We start from the raw sequence: 27812 nt of genomic DNA, 5'->3' as shown, positions 1-27812 counted from the left end.
GACACACTCCTTACTCACCCACCTCTTCAGCATGTGAAGCCAGTCCCGATTCTCTCCACACACATTCTGTCCTGGCTAGTTTGAAGGGTGGAATGGTGTAGGAGAGGCATGAAAGGACAGCCTCTGTGGAAGGAATTGTCAAAGCAGGCGTGGTGAGGGCCTGTTTTGTGGTGGTCTCAGAGACTGGATTCATCAACTTTTTGTCCAGATCTGCTTTCTCTAAAATGTCCCTATGTGATTGTCTTCCTGTACCACCCCACCCCCCCATACTCATTTTGATTTAGTCACCATTGTGACCACAGGCTGTTCTTGCCAAAACCTCTTCTTTCTGCTGTAACTGTTGTTTCCTACCTTTTTTTTTTGTTCTTTTTATCACTGTTTTCATTTTCAATTCTCCCTGAGTCTCTTCTCTAGATTACATCAACCATCTTATCGTCTCTTATCTCTTTTAATTTCCAAAATGAGTGTTAGACTAGATGACCTCTAAAGTCTCTTTAGGCTCTAAGTCTATGACCCATCAATTTTATTATTGCACATTATTATTATGCCTCACTTCATTTCCTTGTCTTCTCAAATCACATCGTCTACTCTGCCTTCCATACTGTTCTAGTCCTAGTCTCATCATGTCTGGCATCTGATGCTCTCCTGCAACTACCAACTGTCCCCACTACAGCCCCAATTCCTTTTTGCTATATCCCTGCCCTGGGCTCCTTCCCTTTGTCTATTCTGATGTGATATGTCAGTTCTGCCCGACAACCTTCTTCCAGGTCCCCACAGATGCTTGTTTCTCAGTGAGTACTTTTCCTCACTCTGCTCCTTTTCCTCCTCTGTTCCAGGTGCCCAGGATGGTGGGGGAACGTAGAAGCAGAGATTTGCTGGTGCCCCTGGGCCCACGACTGCAGGCATACCCTGAGGAACTGCTCCGGCAGCGCCAGGGTCATGATGGGCATCCAGAGTACTTGATCCGTTGGACTGTCCTTCAGCGTGGGAAGGAGGGTGGAGTAGGCAGTGGCAGCTCCCTAGAGGGCAAGGCAGAGCATATCCTCATGTGGCTGTCAGCCCCGGAGGTCTATGCCAACTGCCCCATGCTACTTGGTGAACGAGCACCAGCCAAGGGGCCGCAGCATGAGCCAGTGGGGAGTGTGGGCGCCTTTCCCCGGGATGCCGGGGGGCTGGATGAAGCCTCTCTGGGAGAAATGGGGGCAGATGTCCGAGGACTGGTGCGTCGAGCTGCCCGACAGCTGGACAGCGGTGGGGGCTCGAGTCCCGCAGCCTCCGTGCTACACACCATCCATGTGCTCAGCGCCTATGCCAGCATCGGACCCCTTGCTGGTGTCTTCAGGGAGACAGGAGCCTTGGACCTGCTCATGCACATGCTGGGCAACCCTGAGCCACAGATTCGCAGGAGCGCTGGGAAGATGCTGCAGGCCTTGGCAGCCCATGATGCTGGTGAGGGCCAGCGGGGAAAGAAAAGGGAGCAGGAAAGGAGGTGGGACAACAGCAAGACCCGGGATGAGGGACCACTGCAAAAAGAGGACGTCAGGACCTTTTGGTCTCGTCAGAATGAAAGTGATGTCTGCCTGTGCTCAGTTGCCATGAGGTTCACACCCATTGATGAAAGAGAGATATGAACAAAAAGAGCTTCTCTCTTTCATAGAGTTTAGAACTTCCTGGCCAGATGTTAGTACAGGTGGTTATTGTGTAAGACAGTCTCACTTCTCAGAGCCCATTGGTCCCCCTGTCAGCCCCTTTGGTGGGAAAGGACCTGATTCTGCTGGAGGGTGGAAGAGAGTGAGTCTGAGAGAAGCAGGTGATAAGAGTTGAGAACTGGGCAGAAGGTGGTAAGTGGGTTCCCTGGGACAAGATGCAGAGCAGGGCTTGTATTTTAGGGAGCAGGGCCCATGTGCTCCTGTCACTGAGCCAGCAGGATGGCATCGAACAGCACATGGACTTTGATAGCCGCTCCACTCTGCTGGAGCTGTTTGCAGAGACCACATCTTCTGAAGAGCACTGCATGGCCTTTGAAGGAATCCACCTGCCCCAGGTAACCTGAGGGAGCTGGGAAAGGGGCTGAGGGATGGGCTTTTATCCCCGAGTCTGTTGGCAATACGGGTAGAAGAAGCAAAGTGGGGAGGTCACTGACCTGAGCCCAGAGTGTTTATCCTGCAGATCCCTGGAAAGCTGCTCTTCTCGTTAGTGAAGCGTTACTTGTGTGTCACATCCCTCCTGGACCAGCTAAGTAGCAGCGTGGAGCCAGGGTCTGGGGAGTGGGGGAACCGGTGCTCCCCTAACAAGGCCTCCAGTGTGGAGAAGAGCCGTGGACAGAGGGAACTGGAGTTTAGCATGGCCATGGGCAACCTGATCTCAGAATTGGTTCGGGGCATGGGATGGGACCGGGGCCCAGGGAGGCAGCCTGCACCCATCCCTCGGCCTTCCCGATCGATCTTTCAGCCCCGATCATCTGTGCCAGGCACCATCCTCCCAACCCTGCTCACCCCTCCCTCCCCCAGGAGGCCAAGCCGGGCCTTCAGACCCCGGTCTGAGTTCTCGAGCCTGAGTGGCTATGCTGACTACGTTCAGGAGACATTGCAGCCGGGGATGCGTGTTCGAATGCTGGAGGATTATGAGGAGATCAGTGCTGGGGACCAAGGCGAGTTCCGGCAGAGCAACAATGGAATGCCCCCTGTACAGGTATGCGTGAATGAGTTGGGAATAGTGCCTTGGAGGTTAGGGGTGGTAGAATAGCATCCCTGAAAATGAAAGAGTTCTAGAGAGTGCCAGGGAAGGTTAGAGAGTAACTGTATCTCTACCTCACTCCCTAGGGAGGGAGAATGGCCATTTGGAGGACATTGTATTACCAAGAGGCCCGATAGAGAGATGATTCCTAATAGGTGAAAAGGAGACAGAGGATCTAAGGATACTGTTGCCCACATTCTTTTCTCATTTGGCAGAGGAAAGGGATACATTTGTGTCCTTTTGTCTTTTTCCTCCAGCCTCTGCTCTAGAGGGAAATTGCCCAAGCCCTGGCTGTGGGTCTGTTAAGGAGTCTCTATGTGAAAGGGGCCTAGAATGCTGGGGCTGGTATCAGGACGTTGTTGTTTTTGTTGTTTGGTCATTTCAGTCACATCTGACTCTCCATGACCCCATTTGGGATTTTCTTGGCAAAGATACTGAGTGGTTTGCCATTTCCTTCTCCAGCTTATTTGACAGATGAGGAAACTGAGGCAAACAATGACTTCCCCAGGGTCACACAGCTAGTAAGTGTCTGAGGCTGGATTTGAACTCATTAAGATGAGTCTTCCTGATTCCAAGCCCAGGAAGGAGGGAGCTGGGCAGATAGGTGGCAGAGTAGATACAGCCCTGAGCTTGAAGTCAGGAAGACTCATCTTCATGAGTTCAAATCCAGCCTCAGACATGTACTAGCTGTATGATCCTGGGCTCGTCACTTCATCCCCCTTTGCCTCAGATTTCTCCTCTGTAAAATAGGGATAAATATTAGCCGCTATCTCTCAGTCGTTGAGAGGACTTACGTGATGTAATAATTGTGAAGCATTCAGTATAGTACCTGGCACATAGGAAGTATTATATGAATGTTAGCTGTCGTCATGATCATTTTTTATTGTGTGTCCCAGGTCTGGGCCTTCAACTGAGGTTGCTCCCTGGACCCAGGTGACTGAATTTTCTTTCTCCCCTCTTCATGCCCCAGGTGCTGTGGCAGTCTACAGGACGTACATACTGGGTACACTGGCACATGGTGGAGATTCTGGGTCCTGTAACTGAGGACAGAATTGCTGCTGAGCCAGAGAAAGGGACAGGGGGCAGCGGGCCCCAAGCCCCAGGTATAGGTGAGCTTGGGGAGGCAAGCACACAGGTTCCTTGGGGTGTGGAATATAGGGGCTTGTCTGGGTAGAGGTATTGTGACCAAGGAGAGATGCTGCCCCTGGCCCTGAGCTGCCCTGAATGGGTCCAGTATCACATTCTCCTGGACAGTTGGTCAATACCATCATGTCTTCTGCTCACAGTGCCTCCTTCTTTAGACTGGAAGCCCCTTGGGGGGTTGTATGCTCTCCCATACCTTAAACCTGAGGCTCGGAGCAACACAGAGTCTGGATGCCTGAGCCAGGCCGAATGGTGGGAGCTGCTTTTCTTCATCAAGAAGCTGGATGGGCCTGAGCAACAGGAATTTCTCCATCTCCTCCAGGAGAACCTGGATGGGGAGGTATGTTGGGCTCAGGAGTGGAGGTCTGAGAGGTTGGTCTGCTGGTAAGGGGGAGGTGAGTTATGATGGGAGGGGCTAGTAAGTGGAAATCAGGTCAAGAGAAGGGCTTCAAAAACTGGACATGGGTCTGAGGAAACCATGAAGGCCCCCGGTAGAGGAAGATGAGAAAGTATTCCTCAATCCCAGTGGCCCCTTTTTCCTATTGTTCAGTATAATGAGTTTTCCTCATTGTCCACAGACTCTGGAGGAGGAGGCCCTGGGTGAGCTCTTAGTGCCAGTGGAGTTGGCACGGAAGCTGGTATTAGAACTCAGTGGGCAATGCCAGGGCAGCACCCACAGTGATCTACTGAGCTCTCATGTCTACTGCAAGTATGGGCCACAGCCTAACACAGGAAATTCAGCCAGCCTGACCCCTGTAATGCCTCAGGACACCTGCACCCCCAAGGCATCATTGCCTGAGAAAATCAAGGTGGAGGCTGAGCCCCCCAAGGCACAGAATGATTCTCAGCTATTCAACCAGCTTCTGGTGGTGGAAGGGCTGGTTCTGCCCCCTGAACTGAAAGAGTCAGCTAGTGGTGAGTTCAGCCATAGTGAGGTCAAGTAGAGACTTGCATTAGGCATTTGGTGGTCCAGAAGGAGGAGAGTAGGGAAGGCCACTTTAGCCTGTAAGCTAGGCATTTAGGTGAGGTCATGGCCTACATTTTTTACCCAAAAGGTTCCATTCCTCTGAATTTGACTGGGATCCAACCCTCCTTATCTTTCTTCTCTGTTTGCAGTATTCCTAAAAGAGGAAAATCCTTATTCTAAGGTCCCCCAATCTTGGTCTTGATTGAATAGGTTTACCTCTTGGAACCTTGAGATTGTTGGCCAGTGAATCCTGGGAGCATCCTATATCAAGGAAGACCGAGACATTCTCTCTGTTTCACTTCACTCCAGAACTGTGCAGTGCCTTGAGGGGTCCTGGTCGGAGGAGTTCCCTGGAGCAGCATGTGACAGAGGCCATTGCCATGGTTCAGAGATCCAACTCAGAAGCAAACCTACAACTTTCAGGGCTCTATGCTCTCTCTAAAACTGTGGAAGAAGCCACAGGGCGTGATCACCCTCTGCTCCGTCCAGACAAAGCCCTCAGGTCAGACCCTAGGAGAGGTAGTGGGTTCTGGCGACAGAAAATCAGGAAGGTGGTGGGAGGGATGAGGCATATAAGGGGAAACAAAACAAAGCCAGGTGGAATAGCTGAGCAAAATAGGACACGAGGCATAGGAAGTAGGAATAGGGGCTAGCACAGGGACATGGAATGAGGAAGGAGAGCAAGGATTTCAGAACAATGGGAAATATAATTGGAAGTAAGGCAAGAAAAGGATTGGGGAGTGGAAGAATTCATTAAAGTGAGGGGAGAAGATTGTAGAGTATAATAGGCAGATTAACAGGAAGAATCAGTTGAGATAAAAGAGGAAGAGTTTATGGCTCAGGACAGTTGAGAGTCAAGATAGGAAATTGAGAAAGTGTATTCCATCCTCCTCCCACCCCCTAATCTCCAAATCAAAATTATTTACTTTCATATCTTATCCCTTTAGAGAGAAGTTAGTCAAGGCACTGATTGAGCTGCTGACCAATCAGGTTGGGGAGAAGCTCCTGGTGGTACTGGCATTACGCCTTCTTTATTTGCTCATGGCTAAACATGAGTGGCGGCCCCTCTTTGCCACAGAAGGCGGGGTCTATGCCGTGCTGGTTTGCATGCAGGAGTATAAGACTTCGGTTCTTGTGCAGCAGGCTGGGCTGGCGGTAAGTAGGGGGAATGGGGATGGACAGTGGTAATCTTCACTACTTCTCAGTCATCCCCAGCGCCACCCCTGGGTTTATATGGGGCCTAGACAGATCATGGTACTCTCTAGTCCTCAACATTTTTACAGCACAAGTTAGTTTAAAATTAATATCCAAAACAACTTTGAAAGTGTAAAGAAATCACAGGACAGTCCTGTGGCCTGATTCAAAGTGAGAGACATGGTTCCCCCACCTTTGCTTTGATGGAATAAGGTAGAGTATTGCCAACTGATGATGTACATGTACCTTCTGTCATTTTTAGTGCCATTTGTCAGAGCTACCCTTTCTCATTAGCTGCTTCCTCAAAGCATTGGTCAGCTGCTAGCGGCATAGGCCCCAACAGAGCACCGTAACAGCAGCTGCTGATTTCACTATACCATAGGGATGATTTTGACCATATCTTACCACATTTCCATGCAGGCACTGAAGGTCTTGGCCAGTGCTGGGCCTTGTGAACTCCCCAGTGGAGGCGGTAGTCAAGCATCTCCCTTGGCAGCTTCTGAAGCCCAGATGATCCGGGAAATCTTTGCTAGCATTGGCTCAGCTGCCCGCCCTGGCACTGACAACCTGTTGGGGGCAATCCCTGCTGCCCTCATCCTTATGCTACAAACTGAAGGGTAAAGGATTTTGCTGGCTTTTTTCTCACTCCTATTGCCCATTACCTCTGTACTACCCAATATAACACAGTTACCTCCTACACCCTTCTGAGGCTTGGCACTACTTGACCCCAAGTGTTACTTTCACCTTTTCCTCCTTGCAGAAATTCCCTTTATCCTTCTATCAGGTTAAACGGTGGTGGTGCTGTCTTGACTGATGTTGGGGCAGATTCTGCATGGGAATGTGGGGTGAGGAGATCATTAACATTTGTAGAAAAAAAGACCCTTTTTTTTAATTTAATTTTTTTCAACAAATCCATTTTCTTTCCCTCCGATACCCTCCCTTTAGGAAAAAGAACAATAAAAGAAAAAACCCCTATAACAAATATGCCTAGTCAAGCAAAACAAATTCCCACATAGGCCATGTCCTATGTATATATGTATGAACGTATGTATGTATGCATTTGTGTGTGTATATGTGTGTGTATGTACACACAGATACACATAAAAACTCTTATCTTGCAGGCCTGAGTTGGTATGTTTCTAGAGGCAGGGAAATGTATGTACGAGTTGTACTTATACATACAGAGAGTACTATTTTAAGGCCTGTGAGGGCAGGGACAGTGTTTTTGCTACTTTTTGTGTCTTCCTCAGTATTAGCTCAGTGCTCTGCAAACAGAAGGTGCTTGATCATTGATTGCTGAATTAATGAATAAATGAATCTTGGCGCCTGTTATTGGAGCTCTGTCCTGATTCAGCCACAGGATAGTGTAATGGGAAAAGTACTGGATTTGGACTCAGAACTCCTCAATTCAAATTTAGCTCAGATACTTTGACTTCCTGTTTAGCCTTGGACAAGTCACTAAAATTGAGTCTTTCTACTCAATTTCTTCATCATTTAAGTGAGGGGGTTAGATTAAATGCTTTCTGAGGTCCCTTCCAGCTCTAAGTCCTGTGTTCTTCCTTCCCTTCTCTTTCTTTCCTTCCTCCTCTGCCCCCTCTCCTCCTCCCCCCACCTCCATTCTAGGTGTTCCTCAGCTGTAGGCAATGGGCTGCTCCTCCTCAACATGCTCATGTGCAACCACCAGGCCCTAGGGGAACAACTGGCAACCCAGGAGCTGCAGGAAGCCTTGCACAGCCACTGTGGTGGAGGGTCAGAGCCTGTGCCCCCCACACGCACCCTCATCCTCACTCTGCTCAGCCAACTTTCAGAGCATGGGCCCCCTGGCAGTCCAGAGCATGCAGGTACCACCACGGGTCAGAAGGGGCTAGGGAGTGGTATTTGGCACTAGGATTTACAGGAAATCAAAGGCTGCTGGCCTGTAGTTGGGCACCAAGACATGGATCTGTGAGCATTACCACTGTGGGATCCTATTAAAAGTCAGAGAGAAGCAAGAAAGATGGGTTTCAGTGGTCCTCAGTTTGAATCTGAATGTGGCTTTCCTGAGTCTGAGGTACGAGAGGCTTTAGAATAGGCGATGAATAGAGGCTGGGGAGTCCCTTCTGGAGAGGGTTTTGAACACAGGAGACGTTCTCATTTCTTTGGGTTGGTTCTGATATAGTACTACCAGAAAGTAGAGACATAAGATGACTTCTTGATTTCCCCTTAATGAGGCAATCTAGAACTTCCCCAAGGATCAGAGAAAGTGAGGAAAGGTAAGGTGGTCCCAAGAGGTGGGAAAAGAACATGGCTAGAAATAGAAAAATTTTGGAAATTTTGAAGCCTTGGAAAGAATGAGTCTCCTCTTAGTTAATTTTTGGGGAAATGGAAATAGGGGCAATACTTTTTTACCTTTCCAAATTTGAAATCATTTAATTTGGGAACATAAAAATATGTTATGTGTAATCTGGCTTTCTTTGAAAAAAGAAAATTCACAAAAGGTCTTAGAAAAAAGAGAGAATTTCCTAAATATTCCTAGGTTGATGGGGGTGGGGTGGGTAGGCCTTTAGTTGTAATCACATTTTATTTACCTCCTTCATGCTGTGTGTTTGAGCTATAATAGCAGAACCACCTTGCCCTGAGCCCCAGGCTGGGACGGATGAGCCGTTGCTGCGCAGCCTGGTGGGGAGCACTGGCCCCTCTGGGGAACTACTATTGGAGCTGGAGCGAAGCATCTGTCCTGAAGGATCCCGGGAAGGTGACGTGAACCAGGTACTGAAGAGACTACAAAATCAACCCCAGCCTTTCCTGCTGTTGCTACAGAGCCTGGAGACTCCGGGGCCTAACAAGTCACTGCATATGACAGTTTTGAGGTAAGAGGTTGAGTGGGAGGGCACATTAGGTGATGGAGGGGAGGGACCTGAGATCAGAGGATGCCAAGATAGGGTAGAGACCATGCAGGAGTGGAAGTCAGTGGTCAGTATGAGGTAAAAAGACTATTTCAATCTCTACCAGAATACTGATCAGGCTGCTGGATTTCCCTGAGGCCATCCTCCTCCCCTGGCATGAGGCCATGGAACCATGTCTGGCCTGCATGAATGCCCCCAGCAATGACCGGGAGGTATGACTCTTCAGTAGGGAGGGAGACTGGGGAGCAGCACCCAAAGTAGGAAGTGGAAGACATTATGTGTTGCTGTTTGCTTTTGCCTGACTCCTATTTTCCATTATCTCTATCCTTCCGTCTATTTGACCGAATTTTATGTATTTGGCTTTGCCCATCTCTTGGTCCTGGGCCCTTTTCTACTCTACCTTCCCTGGGCCCCATCCCAGGTGGTCCAGGAATTAATCCGATTCCTGCATCGCCTGGCCACGTTACACAAGGACTGTGCAGTGGTTTTGTGCCGCCTGGGAGCTCGAGAGGCCCTCACCAAGGCCCTGGACAAGCACACAGCACAGCTGCTCCTGGGACCTGAGCTCCGGGACCTAGTGAGCGAGTGTGAGAAGCATGCCCGGCTCTACAGTAACCTCACAACAAGCATCCTGGCTGGATGTATCCAGGTCAGGAGCATGGGAGGAGCAGAGCCTGGGAAAGAACAACAGATTGGGGCAGGAGGTGAAGGAAAGTGCTGAGTGTGAATGTGGAACCCCAGCAACAAGGGAGAGGGGTTGGTGGGTTTTAGGTGGAAGGGAGGGAGCATCTGATCTGGTCTGATTTGGGATGAGAAGGTGTGTAGGGTATTCTTTACCCAGATCCCTACACGATACTGTATTCTGTAGGGTTTGGTGAGAGGAGGAAAAAGCAAAACCTTAGTCCTTTGATTTTTTTTTTTTTGCCATAAAACATGTGTTTCTGTGCCTCTCTGTCCCTGTGCTTCTTCCTCCCCCTCTCTTCCCCTGTATGTCAAACCCACTCCTACCCATGTTGTCTTACTACAGATGGTGCTCGGCCAGATTGAAGAGCACAGAAGAACCCACCGGCCCATTAACATCCCCTTCTTTGATGTTTTCCTCAGGCATCTCTGCCAGGGTCAGTGTCCTTCACCTCCTTCTGGCTAGGGTCAGTGGCTGTTTCTCCTACCCCCACCTATCCTGGCCTAGTGGTATTCCCACTCCTTCCTTGCTCTCCTTCTGTCCCTTGTCCTTTCCTCAACTAGACTGTGATCTGTTCTTTCCTTCTTTTTTGGCCCCAGGGTCCAGTGTGGAAGTAAAGGAGGACAAGTGTTGGGAGAAGGTGGAAGTGTCATCCAATCCTCATGGAGCCAGCAAGCTGACTGACCGAAACCCCAAGACTTACTGGGAATCCAATGGCAGCACTGGCTCTCACTATATCACCCTGCACATGCACCGGGGGGTCCTTGTCAGGTGTGGTGAAATGGACAGTCACATGAGGCGTGCTCAGATGTTCCCTGTGTTCTGGATAACACATACACTATCAGGCATTGGGGTGCTATGTCTGTACCTCCCTGGACCCTTACTTGAACTTGAGAGAGCAACATGGAAGAGCCCAGTACATGGTATCTGTCTGGGTCTGCTCTTGGTTTAGCTGCTTATTCAGTTGTTGACCTTGGGCAAAACACATAGTTTTTGTGGGCCTCACTTTCCTTATCTGTAAAAGGAAGGGCAGGGGAGGGGGATTTATGTGATTTCTTAAGATCCCTTCCAGGTCTAAAGTGTTTTGATTCTTTGACTCCCTGGGCCTAGAAGTACAGGAGAGGAGGAAGTCTCTGAACCCTGACTGAGGAGCTACCCTCTGGGCATGGGCTCTGATGGGTTCCTCCCCCCCAGACAGCTGACTCTGCTGGTGGCCAGTGAAGACTCAAGCTACATGCCAGCCCGTGTGGTGGTGCTGGGGGGAGACAATGCCAGTTCTGTCAGCACTGAGCTCAACACAGTGAGAACCCCCTCATACATCTTTCTCCCATTCCCAGCAGCTAATCATTATATGTGGCCTGAAGCCCATGCAGAGAAGGTTCCTCCTCCCCCAGAGGGAACTCTTTAGCCATTTGTCTCAAGGGAGGGCACAAATAGTGAGGCTAAGAGCTAGGATTGTAGAGTTGGGGGGCCCTGAGATACCTTGGGCCTTGTGAAGGAAGAAAGAGATCAGTGGTCCCCGGGGCTGTAGCAGGTTGATTAGGGGCAGGAAGGAAAGAGTGCACCTCCCTTCCACATCATCAGGAACATGGCAGCTCTCTCCCCTGCCTCAGGTAAATGTGATGCCTTCTGCTAGCCGTGTGCTGCTCCTGGAGAACCTGACCCGCTTCTGGCCCATCCTTCAGATCCGTATCAAGCGATGCCAGCAGGTAGAGTATAGTGCGGGGGGCCATAGAGGTCAAAAGACCTCTTTGCAGAGGATAGGGAAGCACTAAACAGAACAATAGCCTTGTGACCAAGGGACATGAGGGGATAATAGGGGTGGGAGAGTTGTTCCTAGCATATGGAGTACTTGGGGTTCTTGACCTGGTTGGGAAGAGGTCCGGGAGGTAGTCCAGTTCTAATAATGTGAGAGTTGTTTCTGGACAGTTATGAGACACTCTAGGCCCTGATTTTCTACCAGCATGTTATGCCAAAGCTTGACTGAAGGAAGGCTTGGAGAGGGAGCCGGGCTATTGCAGGAAGTCAATGACAACCATGTGTTCCAGGGTGGCATTGATACCCGTGTTCGAGGGGTGGAAGTTCTGGGCCCCAAACCCACCTTCTGGCCACTGTTCCGAGAGCAGCTGTGTCGCCGCACACACCTTTTCTATACTGTTCGAGCCCAAGCCTGGAGTCAGGACATTGCTCAGGACTGGAAGCGCCTGCTGCAGCTCTGCCCTAGGTGTGGAGAGGATCATCTGGGGGGCTGGGGCTAGCGTGGTGGAGGTGGGGGAGCAGGACAGGAGTGAAGAGGTCAGGGGCAGGGTGAGAGTGGCTGCCTGGGAGAATCCTGAGGGATTCAAGAAGGGGGATAGAGCAATTCCGGGGGATGAGGCCCTCCTGATGTCCATGGGGGTGGGGCTCTTCACAGGAGAACATTCAGGGTATGGTATTGAGGGATAGTCTTGGGGCCTGGGGCTCGTGCCTCTAGCTCCTGACCCTGTCACCAGACTGAACGGGGCTTTGCGCCATGAGCAGAGTTTTGCAGATCGATTCCTCCCTGATGATGAGGCTGCCCAGGCACTGGGAAGGACCTGCTGGGAGGCCTTGGTCAGCCCCTTGGTGCAGAGCATCACTGCCCCTGGTAACTATCCTATTGCCTCTCCCCCAGAAACTGCCCCCAGTAACTTCCACAAGTTCTGCTGTGTTAGCTTTCCCTCAGGAGCTTTCCCTGGTAGCCGTTCTGTAACACCTTCCCTAGTAACCATCTTATAATGTCTCCCCCAGAAACTGCCCTTGGTAACCATCCCATAACCTCTGCTATGATGGCTTTCTTTCAAGAACTGCCCCGGGTAATAATTCCTTAATCTTCATCCCACCAGCCAGTCCGTAATTTCATAATTTTTCCCTGACCCTTCACCTGGTGTTTGTTCCCATATTGCAGTGTCTTCCTGAACTATTTTCCCTTCTCAGATGGCAGTGGGGTGAGCCCCCTGGCCTGGCTGCTGGGCCAGTACCTGGAGCACAGAGAGAAGACCCGTTGCCCACAAGGCCGAGCAGATTCTTTTACCTCACGGGTCCGCCGTCTCAGCCACCTGCTGGTGCATGTGGAGCCTCCCCCAGGTCCCCCTCCTGAGCCTCCTACCCGGCCTAGTGAGTCTCAGTGAATGGGTCCTCGTTGAGGGTCCGCAGATAGTGACTGTCAAGACAGAAAGAACACTCCCATCCTTCCCCTAGCAATATTAGCTTAAGCCTCCCTTCCCTGTGTTTCTCCCTAAGTTCCCATTTCCTCAATTCTTCCAAGTCTATGACATTTTCTACCTCTGTCTTCCATCCTGGAACATTATAGACTGGGGATAGAAGGATGGTGTCTTTTGTTCCTCACCATTCCTGCCCTTCATCATGGAAAGCTGGGGGGCTAGCGTGGGGGAACTCAGGAGAACATCCTCAAACTAGGGGCCCAGAGGCTAAGACTTTTCCTCTTTCTGTCTCTGTCTCCACAGATGGCAAGAATAGTAAGAGTCGGGAGCTGAACTCAGGGGCTGGACTGGGACCTCCTGGTGGCAGCCTGAGGGGTATCACCCAGTGTTGGAGGGGTGTGGTACAAGAGCAGGTGGGCAGGATGGGGGCTGGCAGGGTGTGGGGAAGGCCTAGACAACAGTGGCCACCCCTTCATGCTCCTCCTCTTGCCCTCAGGTGAGCAGGTTTCTGACTGCAGCCTGGCAGGCACCAGATCTTGTGCCCAGATACTGTGACATCTATGAACGGCTCCAGAGTGCTGGGGCAGAGCTCTTTGGGCCTCGGGCAGCCTTCATGCTGGCCCTCCGCCAGGGCTTCTCTGGAGCTCTGCTCCAGCTCTCCTTTCTCACTGCTGCCCACGTGAGTCCTCTTTGCCCCCTCATCCTCAGGTGTATGCCTCGAGATTCCCAGGCTTCTCCCCCAGCACCTCTTCCCTCCCTTCTTCCCATCCCTTCTCTTCTTCTCTCTGCCTCTTTTCCATTTTTTCTCCCATCTATTTCTGTGCCCAGGTGAGTGAACGGTTTGCCCGGCACATCGACCAGCAGATCCAGAGGAGCCGTGTAGGTGGACCCCAAGGAGAAGAGGTGCTAGGCCAGCTGCAGCGGAGCCTGGAGCCCATGATGGTCCTTTCTGGCCTAGAGCTTGCCACCACCTTTGAGCACTTTTACCAGTGAGTGTGGGGCCTCAGAGGGAAAGGCAGAGAGGGCTGCAGGGCTGAGGTGTGGCTGAGTGGGGACTCTGGGGTGGGGGTGCCCTCCAGACTTGAGGGAAGGAAGAGCCCCATGAAGCAGCAGAGAGGGGAAGCCCAAGGTCCCAAGAGAAGGCTGGTGCTGAGTCCATCCTCAGTAAGGCCTGGGCTACATGCACTGCAGGTACTATCTGGCAGACCGCCTCCTGAGCCTGGGTCCGAGCTGGCTGGAGCGGGCTGTGCTGGAGCAGATTGGGCTCTGCTTCCCCAACCGACTGCCCCAGCAGATGCTGAGCAGCCTGAGCACGTCCGAGGAGCTGCAGCACCAGTTCCACCTCTTCCAGCTTGAGCAGATCGACCAGCAACTCCTGGAACAGGAAGAGGATGAGGAGCAAGGGCTGGAGGCCCATCCCCAGGAGGAGGTGAGGCAAGAGGCAGGGGCTGAAGCCCCAGCCCTAGGAGGATGTGAGGGACAGGGGCCAGAAACCTAGCCCTGGGAGGAGGTGAGGTGGTGGAGACTAGAGGCCCAGCGCCAGGAGGAGGTGAGGGGCAGAGGCCAGAAATCCATTCCTAAGAGGAGGTGAGGTAAGAGAAGCTGGAAGCCCATCCCCAGGAGGAGGTGAGGGCCAGGGGCCAGAAATCCATCCCCAGGAGGTGGTGAGGTGATGGAGACTAGAGGCCCAGCCCCAGGAGGAGGAGAGGGACAAGGGCTAGAGACCTATCCCTAGGAAGAAGTGAGGTGATAGAGAAAGGCTGGAAGCCAAGCCCCAGGAGGAGGTAAGGGACAGGGGCTTCAGGGATGGGAGGACAGGAAAGATATGGAGCTGGGGAAGCCCCTCACTGGGTAGAAGAAGGATATGTGGTATTCGTGTTTGTATTCCTCAGACCACCTGGTCCAGTGCCTTGCACATACTAAGAGTTTGTTAAGTATTTGTTAAATTGGATTGACTTGAATGCAGGAGGTCCCTGATAGCCATTTGCCCCCACAGCCAGCGGAGGAGCAGTTGTCTGAGGAGCCAGCTCCTGAAGTGTCTGTGTTGGTCCTGTCACCCCGCTGCTGGCCCATGTCCCCCTTCTGCTATCTCCGTGAACCTACCAAGTACTTCCCCCCGGCTCTCAGTAACAGCCTCAGCCGATTTTCCAACTTCTACAGTCAGAGTAAGAGGGTGGGGTGGACAGCTGGGAGGTGGGGCTAGAAAAGGGGCACAAGAAGGAATAGACTAAGCATATGGGAGAGCAACCTGAAGAAGGAGACTTAACAGGAGAGGGTTTATGGAGGAAGACAGAAGGAATAGAAGCCTTGGCCTCAGGGCGAGTGGAAATGAGGTGGTGCTCTAAATCGTAGGTGCTGGGTCACCATCGGCATCTTTAACCCTTAGCGTCCTGCTCTTGATAAGTTCAAGAGTTCTGTGGACTCTTTCTGTAAGGGAGAATGGATAGCCATGGCCACCAGGGGGCCCAAATGAGGCAGGAGAAGTATGGTACGTGGGTGCCTGTGGTACCTAAAGTCTTTTTTCTCTGTCATCAAATGTAGACTTAAGTTGGAGGGGACATTCAAGATGATCTAGTTCAACTTGCTCACTTTTTAGGTGAGGCAGCTGGGCCTTAGAGGGATAATGACTTGCCCAAGATCACAACAGTTAGTGGTTGCACCTTTACTACAGTATCATTTTCCTGCCTTAAAATCTAGAACTATGTCATGTTTCCTGAGCTTCTGCACTGGGCTGAACCCTGCTCTGAGCTTTGGGAAAGGGGAAGGTTAGAGATGGCCCAAGGGTGGGGTGGCAATAGAGGCAGCTGTCCAGGGCAAAATACACAGCGGGTGGTACAGTAAGGAGATTTTAAAATTACTTTTGTAATACTCATTTTTAATGCCAGGAAAAACCACTCCCTGTGAAGTAAGGCTGCTGTTTTGTAGTCATTTAAGTTCACAGGTACAGTGAAAACTCAGACTATCCAAAGGACTATAATATAGAAGCAGTGTAATGTTTAAATTTCATCTGAGATCCCAAACATCTTGGCCTGGTTCCTGCCCATAGATAATTCCCATGCCCACGGGGGAGCTACCAGTGTAATGAAGACACATTCCTTGCCCTCAGTAACCTCCTAATCTCATGGTCCTTGTCTCCCTAGCTTTGAAAGATTGTAAGCTTTGAGAATTAGATTTCATGTCTTAGTAGGCTCGTGTTTCCCATAGCATGGAGCACAACATGGAACACATAAGGACTCACTAAATATGCGTAAGGAGATAGGCACAGAAAAGACCTTGAGACTTAGGCTTCTGTTGACAGTTCCTTCTCTCCATTCCCAGGTCAGAATCGACCAGTCCTAGAACTGGGGCCTCGTCGTCGGCTACAGTGGTCGTGGCTGGGCCGGGCTGAGTTGCTCTTTGGGACACAGACACTGCATGTCTCCACTTTGCAGATGTGGCTTCTTTTGCACTTCAACAACATGGAGGTATTATAGTTCTCTCTGCCCCATCCTCCTTCATCTCCCTGATTTTAACTGCCTTTGATCTTCCTTTCTTTTCTCTGGCCTGTGTGCCTCCCTCCATCCTTTTTTTGTCCTCTGTCTTTATGACCACCTAAGTAGCCCTAATTGCCTCTGTTCCCAAGTGACCTCTCTGAGGAGATACCCACCCAAGGATAGGTTTCCTTCTACCAGCCCCAGTCAGTCCTTTGGCCTTATCTCTAAGGCCCAGCTATTTGCCAGGATTGCTATAGGAAGGAGCAATTTATAACTCTGATTCTGTTACTCCTTTCACTAGGAGGTACCTTTAGATTCTCTGCTTCAGAGCTCAGACCTTTCTTCAGAGCTGCTGCATCAAGCCCTTCAACCTCTCACCTCAGGCGTTGGCCCCCTGAGCTTTCATGAGGGTCAGGGTTTCCCTCCTGGAGGTAGCTAATGGATGTTGTGCAGGCCCTCTGCCCTGGGGAAGAGTGGACAGGGAAGGGGAGGTGAAGGGAGAAGGGAGGGATTTAAGCTTTTACACCACTCCTTGCCCTCAGAGTTGCCGTGTCCTGTTCCCTGGTCATGTTTCTGAGGGCATTGGGGGTGGGGGTGGTGTCTCAGGTGTGCTGCGGCTTCGGGAGGTGGAGAAGGAGCCTGGTGGGGAGGCCCTGTGGCTGCTCCCCCCACAGACATACCTGAGTGTGGAGGAGGATGAGTGCCGAACCTTGGAGAGGAAGAGGAACCTCCTGAGCTGCCTCCTTGTCCGAATCCTCAAAGCCCATGGGGAGAAGGGCCTGCACATTGATCAACTTGTCTGTCTGGTACGGGGGAAGGGGTCCATGGAAGGTGGTGAGGCAGGGGCTCCCTGGGGAATGGTTATTGGGAAGCAGCATCTGTATATCCAGGTCCACAGTGAAGAGGCCACCAAGGGGAAGGGGCACATGTGGATCTGGGGGCACTGCAGAGTGCCCATCTGGGCTTTCAGATCCCATGGAGTACATTGTGGCAGTTAGGTGGCAGAGGGGAAAGTGTGTTGTTCAGCTCCTGCCTCAAATGCTTGCTCACGTTGTGATCCTGGGAAGGTCTTTAACCGTTTTCAGCCTCGGTTTCCTCACCTGTAAAACAGGTGTAATAGCACCTACCTCACAGGACTGCTGTGAGGATCACATAAAGCACTTTATAGACCTTAAAGTGGTTTATAAATGCTAGTTATTATTCTGTGGAAACCAGAGGGGAGATTGGGGTTGGGTGACAGTGACCTCTGTGTGTGCCCCTAGGTGCAGGAGGCCTGGCAGAAGGGCCCATCTAGTCCCAGGGGCCTGGGCAGCAACATGAGTGGGGAGGCTGGCTGCAGCAGTGCCGACGTCCTCTCCTGCATCCTCCATCTCTTGGGCCAGGGCTATGTTCGAAGGCAGGAGGACCGGCCCCAGGTCTTGGCGTATGCAGCCCCAGAGCCTGCAGATCCCCAGCGGGGTCAGGCCAACGTCCCTTTTTGTGGCACTCGGAGTGCTGTGACCTCTCAGCTCAGGTGGGTCTGGAGGACCTGCCCTGGTACCTCACTTTCTGTCAATTTGGAGCAAGCCGGGAGAGCTAGACCTGTGGTAGGCACTGTTGGGGCCCCAACTTTCACCTCCCTGCCTGCCCTCCTCAGGTCAAGTGTTCAGTTGAATAGGTATTTTTCATCCATGGTGTACTCCAAGGTTGCAACCAAAGATAGCAGTCTCTGCCCTAGAAGAGCTTATTGTATTTTCCTTATTAAGCATATTTCATTATAAGCAAACCTGTTTTGGAAACATAACTCCATTCAGCAGAAGCTCCTACTATGTTCTGTGAAACCGCAGTGAAACATGAAAACCCATGTTTGCACAAAAGACAAATTGACAGATATATTTCAGTCACTACAGCTTTTCCACACCTGTTCCTGTGATGCTTGAGAAAAGATTAAGTTTACCAAACTTGCCCACGGTCATATTATGATCTGTCTCTAGGCTGATCTCAATTGAAGCGGGTTAGGCTTTGCTAGGTTGTATGTATGAGACAAGGTTACTAATAGTTATTCTGTACCCATCCTCAACTAGGCCCAAAGAGGTAGCTGCCCTGGCATCCTTGCAGCTACCTGCAGGCCGAACCATGAGTCCCCAGGAGGTGGAAGGCCTCATGGAGCAAACAGTGAACCAGGTGCAGGAGACCCTGAGCTTGGAGCCAGATGTTGCACTGCATTTACTGGCCCACACTCGATGGGGGGCTGACCAGCTGCTGCAGAGCTACAGTGAAGATCCAGAGCCCTTGCTGCTGGCCTCAGGCCTTCGGGTACCTCAGGCCCAGACACCGCCACCACTCCCCACCCAGTGCCCTGTTTGTGTCAGCCCCTTGAATCCTGAAGACCAGCCTCCTGCCCTGTGCTGCATGCACTACTGCTGTAAGGTGAGGACTCCCCTGCCTCTAGCCACAATCTTTTCCTCACCTAACTAGAGATCTGTGTTTCTCTTTCTTTCATGACTCCCTGTCTTTGATCTCCTGCCCTTAATTTTTTTTTCTTAAGCTGAATTTTCCATCTGCCTCAGCTCACATTCCCTTCCCACTTAGGATACTCTATCTTCCATCCTCAAGTTTTCTTCTCTCTCCCCTAGTTTTCCTTTCAACATGATTTTCATTTCCCTCTGGATCTTTGTCTCCTCTTCTGAAACTTTTTCTTTTTCCTCCTCTCTACCCCATTAATTCGTTCATTCATTTAACAAATGTTTATTGAGTAAGGCCACTGAGTCAAAAGGTCTGAGTTGTGGTCTTGGCTCCAGTAGTGACTAGCTAAGTGATCCTGGACAGATCTGCATCATCTATAAAGTGATAATAACTTAATTATCTACATTATGCTTTAGAGACAGCTAGGTGGCTCACTGGATAGAGCTCTGGGCTTGGGGTCAGTGGGACCTGAGTTTAAATACGGCCTCAGATACTTATTAGCTGTGTGACCCTGGGCAAGTCACTTAATCTCTCTTTACCTTATTCCACTGGAGAACAAAATAGCAAGCCACTCCAGTGTCTTTGCCAAGAAAACTCCATGGACAGTGTGGTCCATGATGCCACCAAGAGTTGGAAATGACTGAACAAGAACAAAAAAAACATTACAGGGGTGTGAGGAAAAAACACGTTATAAGCACCATACACATGAGATGTTGGTATGTGCGTCGTACTCTGCACTAGGCCCCAGTGGGAGATGTAGGCCCTGCTCAGTCACTCAACAAACCTTTCCCAAGCCACTATACTGTCAGGGCCTGGGGGCATTAAGCTCAAAGTGAAACAATGCATGCCCTGAGGAATTTAAAATCTAGATGGGGAGATGAGACAAATGAAAAATTCAGGAACAATTCAAAGTACTATATGCTAAATGCTTAAATAAGTGGCAGAAATGCTCCGAGACTTTGGAAGTGGGAGACAACAGTGTGGCTACTAGTGGCTGGGCCTTGAAGACTGAGATAGGCATGGAAGATAGGGTAGCACAGAAGTGTCAGACTCAAGGCTAGCTTCTCACATGTGCTGACAAAACTCCACAGCGGGTCCTGAACCACATTAAAATGTAATTGGGAAATGTTTAACAAAAATACATAAAAATACAAAAAAAGGGAGAGAATGTTAATTTGTGGTTTTCTAAGTCAGTAGGTGTTCCCTTTTTATTTGAGTTTGACACCTCTGGGATAGCAGATGTTCCAGGCAAGAAGAGTAGCACGAGCCAAGGCTAGGGAGTGAGAATGACTTTCGGATTACAGTTGAGTAGACATGCTTCAGCAGAGAGGATTCTTACAGGGGGGCAGTGGGGGCTAACGTCGATGCCTAACTGACAAACCAAGGAACTTGAACTTTATCCTCTGTGTAATAGTGAATCATTGTACATTTTTGAGCTGGGCAATGAGATGGTTAAAACAGTCATTCAAAATGATAACCTGGCCGCCTTGTGCAGGATGGATTGAAAGGAGTTGGGAGAGACGAGAGGCGGAGACCTATGAGTATGGGTGGGAGATGCTGAAGGTCTGAGCTGTGGTGGCAGCAGTAGGGATAGAAAGAGAAGAATGAATATGAAAGAGATTGTGAGTGAAGAATTAATTGACTGGAAATGCACAATGGGAAAGGAAAAGTCAAGGATTACTGAGGACTTTGGAGCCCGAGTGGCTGGGAGAATGGCATATCATTGGCAGAAAGAGGGGAAGCCTGTTTTGAGAGGGGAAAATTGATTTGTTTAAGCGTCATTGTTACCTTCTGCTTTTGCATCATACTTATTTCTGAATATATCCTTTCCTCTCCCATCCCCACCGAGGATTCCCTCATAAAAAGCAGATCGGCAAAACCAGCCAACACATTGACCCCACATACAAGATCCACAGCTTCTTCAGTGAAAGGATGTTTGTTTTGCTGATTGGTTTTAGATGTTAAATTTGTAGCGACTTCAGAACAGCCTAGCAGAAATGTTCAACTGAGGAATGGAAGTAGAGTTAGAAAAAAAGATTGGGCTCAGAAGAGAGGTCAGGGTAAAGTTAAAGATTCGAAAGGCAACCATGTAACCTTGTCCTCTGTATGTTTTACCTTATCTGACACTGCCTGTTTAGAATTGATGCCTCCCCTCTCTCCCCTCTTCTGATTCTCCACTCCTTCCTTCATTCTGTGTTCATCCATATGGTGCTTATACGCCAGTGCTCCCTCCCCAGCTTCCAGAGATTTAGATTTGGGTCATTCCCCAAGAAGTTAATAATAATGACTGACCTTAGTTTAGCATTTGAAGATTTACAAAGCACTTTTCTCAAAACAGCCCTGTGATTTAAGTTATCTAAGTATCCCAACTTCATGGAGAAGGAAATTAAGACTCAAAAAGATTGAATGACTTGTCCATAGCTAGTAAGTGTCAGAGCTGGAATTCAAGTCTTGGTCTTCTGGTTACAAGTCCAATATTTGATTTCTACTGCACCAAGATCCAAATCACTTCAGTTTAATCTTAAGGAGAGGTGTCTGGCTGGTGCAGAATAAATTGGGTCTGGTCATCTGGCATAGTCCGCTTCTGGGAAGTCTCCAGAGGTATAACCTCAGCTGTGGGATAGTAAGGGGTCCTTGGTTCTGACCACTTCAATCCTGTATTCCCCTAGTCCTGCTGGAATGAGTACCTGACGACACGAATTGAACAGAACCTTGTGTTGAATTGTACCTGTCCTATTGCTGACTGCCCCGCTCAGCCTACCAGTGCCTTCATCCGAGCCATTGTCTCCTCCCCTGAAGTCATTGCCAAGGTACTCAAGCTTTCCTTTCCCAAATTCACCCTCCCCTCATCCCCCCAACTCCAGTGACTCAGAAGCTTGAGGGGCTGGCCCTGGACATGGGGGTAGGAGAGATACAATTCTGGGGTTTAGAGAAGATCTCGTGGTGTTATCTCCTAATTCTCATGGTGTCTCTGTCTGTCACAGTATGAGAAGGCCCTTCTGCGGGGGTATGTGGAAAGCTGTTCCAACATGACCTGGTGCACCAACCCTCAGGGCTGTGACCGTATCCTGTGCCGCCAGGGCTTGGGCTGTGGGGCTGCCTGCTCCAAGTGTGGCTGGGCCTCCTGCTTCAATTGTAATTTCCCTGAGGTGGGCACCCCTGTCCCTACACACATACTCACAATGTTTCCCTCACACATACCCATGCAGAGACCATACACATTCGTGTGCACTCATGAGCGTGCATGCATACAGACACAGTATTGTTTGTTCCTCTCCCTGCTCCCCATTCTTTTGCCAAAATGAGATATGCTCATTCCTCCTTCCTCTCCAGAGTCTAGCCCGTTCTGTCCCTTGACACCCCTTCCCTTCATTCACCCTTCCTCCACCAATGGAGCTCACTCCTCCAGACTGATGGATCTGGGGCCTCTGCTCCCCTTTTTTTACCCCTCTGCTCAACTCAGGCTCACTACCCTGCCAGCTGTAGCCACATGTCCCAGTGGGTGGATGACGGTGGCTATTATGAGGGCATGAGTGTGGAGGCTCAAAGCAAGCACCTGGCCAAGCTCATCTCCAAGCGCTGTCCCAGCTGCCAGGCACCGATAGAGAAGAATGAGGGGTGTCTACAGTAAGAAGGGGAGGAGGCGGTGGCTGTGGTAAAGAGATGAGAGAGAACTCCCCCATGGGGTGATCGGCCCTTAGCCTTAAAGCCCTTAAACTTTGCCTGGCTAGAGCAAATGGGGAGACTTGAGAGAAAGGGCATTTTTCAGTTGGGGAGGGGTGCTGAGAACCAGAGAAAGGAACTGTATGTTGGAGCAAGTTTGTGATCAGGTTGTAGAATTTCTGAGGCGTGGGAGAATGGTGATCTGGGGGTGGGAAGGATAAAGGCCTGGGCACAATCAGGACGTGGGTACTGCTTATGTCAGGTCTTGTGTTTTATGACCCAGTAATTTTAGTGGAATCAAGACTCCTCACATCCGTCAGGAAGGATTTGGGAGTACTGTAGCAAGGGGCAGCTATGCCAAGTCCTCTGGACCCTTGGCATTGCTGGTAACAACCTTGCCCCAAGACAGGCCTCTGATCTGTGGTCTCCCCAACAGCATGACATGTGCCAAGTGTAACCATGGCTTTTGCTGGCGCTGTCTCAAGCCTTGGAAGCCAACACACAAGGACTATTACAACTGCTCGGCCATGGTGAGAGGAATGGAGGAGTGGTGATCTGTGGGTGGAGGGTATGGGAAGTTGAAGCTCTCGGAGACCAGGACATGGTGCCTCACAGGTCAGAGCCTGGGCTTTGTGCCCCAGGGCATTGGTTATCCATCAGCTGTAGGGAACGCTTCCATTTCCCTCAGGGAGGTTGGTAGAAGTAGGACAAAAAAAGGGAAGAAAGACATAGGACATGACAGCCCTCTGCAGGCTTGATAAGTCTGTTCAGAAGTAAAGCCTGTCCATGGCATGCCCTAAGCTGGTATGGCTCTGCCTCTGATCCCTAAGGAGAAGGGCACCATCCTTCACACTTCAGGTTTGGGGTGGGGGAAGGTTACAGAAAGTTCCAAGGAGTCCTTGTTCAATGATCTCTTCCCTTGCCCCTCCAAAAAGACCTGTCCTTCCCATTTCCTGTTCCTTCATCCAGGTAAGCAAAGCTGCCCGACAGGAGAAGCGATTTCAGGACTACAATGAGAGATGTACTTTCCATCACCAGGCCCAGGTGAAGGGGAAGGCCTGGGAGGTAGACAGGAAGTCTGTGGTCTCAGTGGGAGGGCCTTGCTGGGTTAGGGAGATACAGCTAAGGGCCCTGAACTAAGTTTTGGAGAATGAAACTTCAACCTGCATATGCTGGTGCTAATGAATGTCTCTCTGGGCAGGAGTTTACACTGAATCTACGGAGCTGTGTGTCTGCTATCTCAGAGATGCCCCCAGCACAGCCCCTCACCTTCCTCATCGATGCCTGCCGGGGCCTAGAGCAGGCCAGAAAGGTTGGATGGGGTGTTTGGGGGGGGTGGGGAGGGTCTGGTGGGTCTGGCTTCCTTCCCATGATCTACATTGAAGTAGGGAAGGGAGAAGAGGAGACAGGTCCAGACTCCCTGGACAGGGGATGCAGGAACCAAGTAGAGTTAAGGAGGGAGGTGTTATAAGCTGCGATTGGAGGGCTCTGTAATCACCCCCTAGGTGCTGGCCTATGCCTGTGTATACAGCTATTACAACCAGGACACCGAGCGCATGGATGTGGTGGAGCAGCAAACAGAGAACTTAGAGCTTCACACCAATGCCCTGCAGATCCTCCTGGGTGAGGCCCCTACTCCCAGGGTAGCACACCTCAAATCTGTCCCCTCCTGCAGCCTCGAGGCAAGGCCAGGAGCAACCTCCCCCCTCCCCCTCTGCCACGGGTTCTCATAGAGAGGATGCCCTTCTTCCTTCCCCCTTCACTTCCTTCTCTGTTCAGTGGAGAGCCTTCTCCCTGCTCACAAGGAATTAAAGACCCCTGTGCTAAACCATCCCTGCAGAGGAGACCCTACTGCAATGCCAGGACCTGGCTGCCTCCCTGAAACTCTTCAAGGCAGAGCATCTCAGCACAGGCCTGGAGCTTCTTCGGCGTATTCAGGAGAGATTATTGGCCATCCTGCAGCACTCCACACAGGTGCATATGCCACACCACCCTGTCTAGGCTTCCCCTATGTACACATGGCCACCCTCCATCCCCCTCCACACACACACTCCTTCCTAGTACTTTACAAAATATTTGAGCCTCTTCTCTCCACAAGAATCATTGTAGAGCATTGGCACACTAGGTGAAGCAGTTCCTGCCTTCTAGGAAGGCTGGCAGTTTAGTTTGAAGATGGACTCTATGTTCAGAGAGATCCCATACTACTTTGTATTACCCCTCGAGTACTGTGTATGTGGTCAAGATACTGGGTATTCTTGTTCACAAGAGAGGAAGATCACTGCTTATTTTTGGGTAGTTGAGGAAAGTTTCATGGACAGAGGTGTGGAATTTGAGCTGATCTTGAAGGGATGAGTAAGATTCACTTAGGCAGAGAAGGGCATTCTAGGTAACCTGTCTACATGGCCCCTGTACAAGCCTTATTCTACAGGACTGCACAGTATCCCTGCCCTAAACCCTTCAAAAGGAGGAAGCCCTACAAACCTCATCAGCTACCTCCTATGTTCAGGCTTTGGTCTGGGATGCTTGGGTCCATGTTTTCTCTCTTCCCCCTTTCCACCCCTTCCCTTTCCTCTTTCTCCCTTTGTCCCCCTTCCCTCTCTCCCTTCCTACTTCCCCTCTATCTCTCCCTCTTCCCACTTCTTCCTGTGTCTCTTCCTATCACTTCTCCTCTTCTTCACTTTCCCTCTTCCCTCCTCTCACTTTTTCCCTCTCTTTCTTTCTCCTTTTCCCTTGCCTTCCCCCCACCTCCAAACACTCCCAGCCAACTGACGTTGAATCCCCAGATATGTGGATGAGCAGGGGACTCTTGACCATTCAGTGACTCGTGGCCAACGACCCTCCCACCTTTCTTTCCTTCCCTCTGGCAGGATTTCCGAATTGGTCTTCAGACTCCACCAAGTTCAGAGCCACAAGAAGTGAAGGTGTCTAATGTGCCCAGCAGCCAGTGAGTAGAGGCATGAGAGGGTGTTTTGGGGCCTGGTGCCGCTGAGCTGGGGTGGGGGCGCTACGAACCAGAGGGAAAGCCGTGTATCTTTAGGCACTCCTTCCGTGAGCTTGCTGCTAAATGCGCCTCTTTGCTTGCCCTCATCTTTCTGATCCCAGGCCACGGGGATCCTCCGAGCTGGCTCAGGATGAAGATGACGAGGACGATGAGGACGAGGTCCCGGGGTGGCAGCAGGACGAGTATGATGACGAGGAGCTGGACGATGACAACTTCTCCTATGACGATGAGTCAGAGAACCTAGATCGAGATGCCTTCTTTTTTGATGATGAGGATGAGGATGAAGGCTATGACTAAGGGGTGGTGGCTGTGCCTTCCCCCAAAATCAACCCACCCCAGAAAGGGTAGAAAGTGCCTCGGTGACTATTTAGGAGTTAAGGAACTTGGGCGTTATGGTGGGGGTGGGTCATCCCTCTCCCATAGAGGGGTCCCCCAGGAGGGCTGCCCTGAAACTCTCTGGGGAAACTGACCACCAGGGATTGTACCTTGTTCTGTTTATTAAATAAACGGCTTTTCTTGTATCTATCTTGTGTCTTAGTGCCTTCCCTCTGAAACTGCTCCCAGTTGAACCTAAATACAGCTTATTTGTATATTATTGTTTGTACATTAGTCTGCAAGGTCCTTAAGAACACTGAGTTTTCAGCCTTTCTTTGTATCCCCAGTGCTTAGTGCAGTGTCTGGCACACAGTAGGCCCTTAATAAATGCTAGCTGACTGACTGGGAGTGGGCCAGGCATTTTTCTTGAGTTGCCTGTGCGTTGCCCCCTGGTGGCTGGTTCAAGGGGTGTGAGAACGATGAACTTCTGCCTTTTTGACGATTGGGAAGAACAACCTTATTAAGGGAACTTTAAACATTAGCAACTCAGTAACCATCTGTTGTCTGTAATGGCAAGACAGGTGCTTAAAGAAGAGAAGCTTGTAGACCATTTATTGTATGACCACAATATAAATATGATAAATACCCGTAAGATATACCAAAAAGGGTCATGAGACTTAGAAGGGGAAATACCATGTGAGGTGGATGTGGCACCAAAGCTGGGTTTTGTAGGCTGGGCAGAGCTTCAGTGGCCAAAGATGAGAGCTGAGGCATTCCAGATATGAAGAACGTACAGACAAAGGCACGGGGGGGGGGGGGGGGGAAGGCGGGGGAGCTTCAGGGGTGGTGAGTAAAAATGATCAGGTGAAAGGCAGTGGAATGTTGGCTTCCTGAAAACAAGAATTGTTTCCCTCTTATCTTGTACGCAGTAGGCTCTCTTGTTAGAGCACATCGTATTCCAAGCCAAACATTTTAAGCTGAGGCCAAGGGTGCTGAGCAGTCAATCTCCACCAAAGGCGACATTCCTCCCCTGCTCTGAAATGTAGTTCCTTGCAAAGAACAGCCGGGACAAGTTTAAAACCGGTAACAATACAGTATGAATGCAAACATGAGTGCTTCAAAACAGCAAGGGTGATTTTTCTTGGCATCCCACGTAATCAGCCTTCGCTATTGTTGATACTGAAATAAGTGAATATTAACATAGACGCAGTAGACATGGCGCTCCACGGAGCCTCACTGGGGAGGATGCTCAGTGACGGCATAAACGACAACATGCACATTGAGGAAGTAACACAGAGCTTCAGTCCACAGGGATCAGTCAAAAGCAGCACGCATGGCTACTGAGCAAAGAAGAGCTATCCAGCTTAATGACCAACAGTATCCTACATATGCAGAGCGATTAACAGACATTGCTCTGACACGGACATAACCCAAAAACAAACAAACATCGAAGCACTGGAAGCAGTAAGACGGCACGCTCAAACGCGGAATTCACACGAACAGCAATAATCGTGCAGTTACATGCAAGGCACGTATCCCCCGAACACTCTTTAGTAATACCACCTGGAGACGTGTACATAACTTAGCCTAGGGATAGAACCAGTTCTCTTTTCACTGACTGACCTCTAAGTCAGCTAATGGACTGACCATCAAGATCTTTACACACTTGTTTGGCAATTAGGTGGCCAAGTGGCAGAGCACTCAGACACTAGAGGTGTCTGGTAGAGGTAGCTGGGTAACCTTGGGCAAGTCACTTAACCTTTGCCTCAGTTTCCACATCTGTAAAATGGGGTTTCTAGAAGCACCTGCTTCTCAGGGTTGTTGTGAGGATCAAAGGGGAGGACAATTAAAACACTTAGTGAAGTGCCTGGCACATAGTAGGTGCCGTATAAATGTTAGCTATTCATTATTGTTGTCACCACATGTAGACTGACAGATGTGTCACCTGGGCTATCAATATGTTGGTGCACTGTGTCCTAGGAGTCTCTTTAGCAGTTTTAGGCAGGAAAGCAACCGCCTCCAGCTTCAACACCCCTGCTCTGTAATAATACACAGTTTCCTTCACTGGGTGCAACATTTTCAGTGCCTATATCTGGGTCAGGTAGTTTTGGTCTAGCTGGTGGGCA

At 50.3% G+C, this 27812-nt stretch overlaps 1 protein-coding gene across 4 annotated transcripts; it reads left to right on the top strand.

Moving 5' to 3' along the window:
• The first annotated feature begins 842 nt into the window (after positions 1 to 842).
• On the top strand, positions 843 to 25894 carry CUL9 (cullin 9). 4 transcript variants are annotated; one of them, XM_036767393.1, is made up of 40 exons: positions 843 to 1449; positions 1890 to 2044; positions 2170 to 2691; positions 3707 to 3845; positions 4023 to 4219; positions 4458 to 4794; positions 5156 to 5348; positions 5794 to 6001; positions 6461 to 6657; positions 7664 to 7881; positions 8631 to 8889; positions 9032 to 9137; positions 9347 to 9574; positions 9953 to 10043; positions 10207 to 10378; positions 10802 to 10907; positions 11221 to 11316; positions 11656 to 11831; positions 12100 to 12233; positions 12563 to 12742; positions 13093 to 13202; positions 13286 to 13468; positions 13618 to 13778; positions 13981 to 14218; positions 14786 to 14954; positions 16108 to 16253; positions 16564 to 16693; positions 16869 to 17068; positions 17525 to 17775; positions 18326 to 18671; positions 21377 to 21517; positions 21692 to 21856; positions 22171 to 22334; positions 22807 to 22900; positions 23340 to 23414; positions 23572 to 23682; positions 23876 to 23993; positions 24211 to 24344; positions 25238 to 25314; positions 25473 to 25894. In XM_036767393.1, the coding sequence occupies exons 1-40, from the start codon at positions 846 to 848 to the stop codon at positions 25666 to 25668; spliced, it is 7527 nt and encodes a 2508-aa protein (XP_036623288.1). In that variant the 5' UTR covers positions 843 to 845; the 3' UTR covers positions 25669 to 25894. The 4 variants fall into 4 exon arrangements, with proteins under 4 accessions (XP_036623288.1, XP_036623289.1, XP_036623290.1 ...); XM_036767394.1 differs by having other exon boundaries at positions 845 to 1449; positions 3707 to 3839; XM_036767395.1 differs by having other exon boundaries at positions 845 to 1449; positions 8640 to 8889.
• Positions 25895 to 27812: the final 1918 nt, after the last annotated feature.

This window comes from Trichosurus vulpecula, chromosome 7 (assembly GCF_011100635.1).
Source record: "Trichosurus vulpecula isolate mTriVul1 chromosome 7, mTriVul1.pri, whole genome shotgun sequence".
Classification (NCBI taxonomy): Eukaryota; Metazoa; Chordata; class Mammalia; order Diprotodontia; family Phalangeridae; genus Trichosurus; species Trichosurus vulpecula.
The sequence above is the reverse complement of the archived record's forward strand: the minus strand, read 5'-3'. Positions and strand labels throughout refer to the sequence as shown.

What these genes read in the sequence shown, in the direction of transcription:
- CUL9 (XM_036767393.1), top strand. Translation starts at nt 846, where the DNA reads ATGGTGGGGGAACGTAGAAGCAGAGATTTGCTGGTGCCCCTGGGCCCA. An exon ending in TCAGGGTTTCCCTCCTGGAG is followed by an intron (nt 16,694 to 16,868) that starts GTAGCTAATGGA and finishes GTGGTGTCTCAG; the next exon opens with GTGTGCTGCGGCTTCGGGAG. An exon ending in GCCTAGAGCAGGCCAGAAAG is followed by an intron (nt 23,683 to 23,875) that starts GTTGGATGGGGT and finishes ATCACCCCCTAG; the next exon opens with GTGCTGGCCTATGCCTGTGT.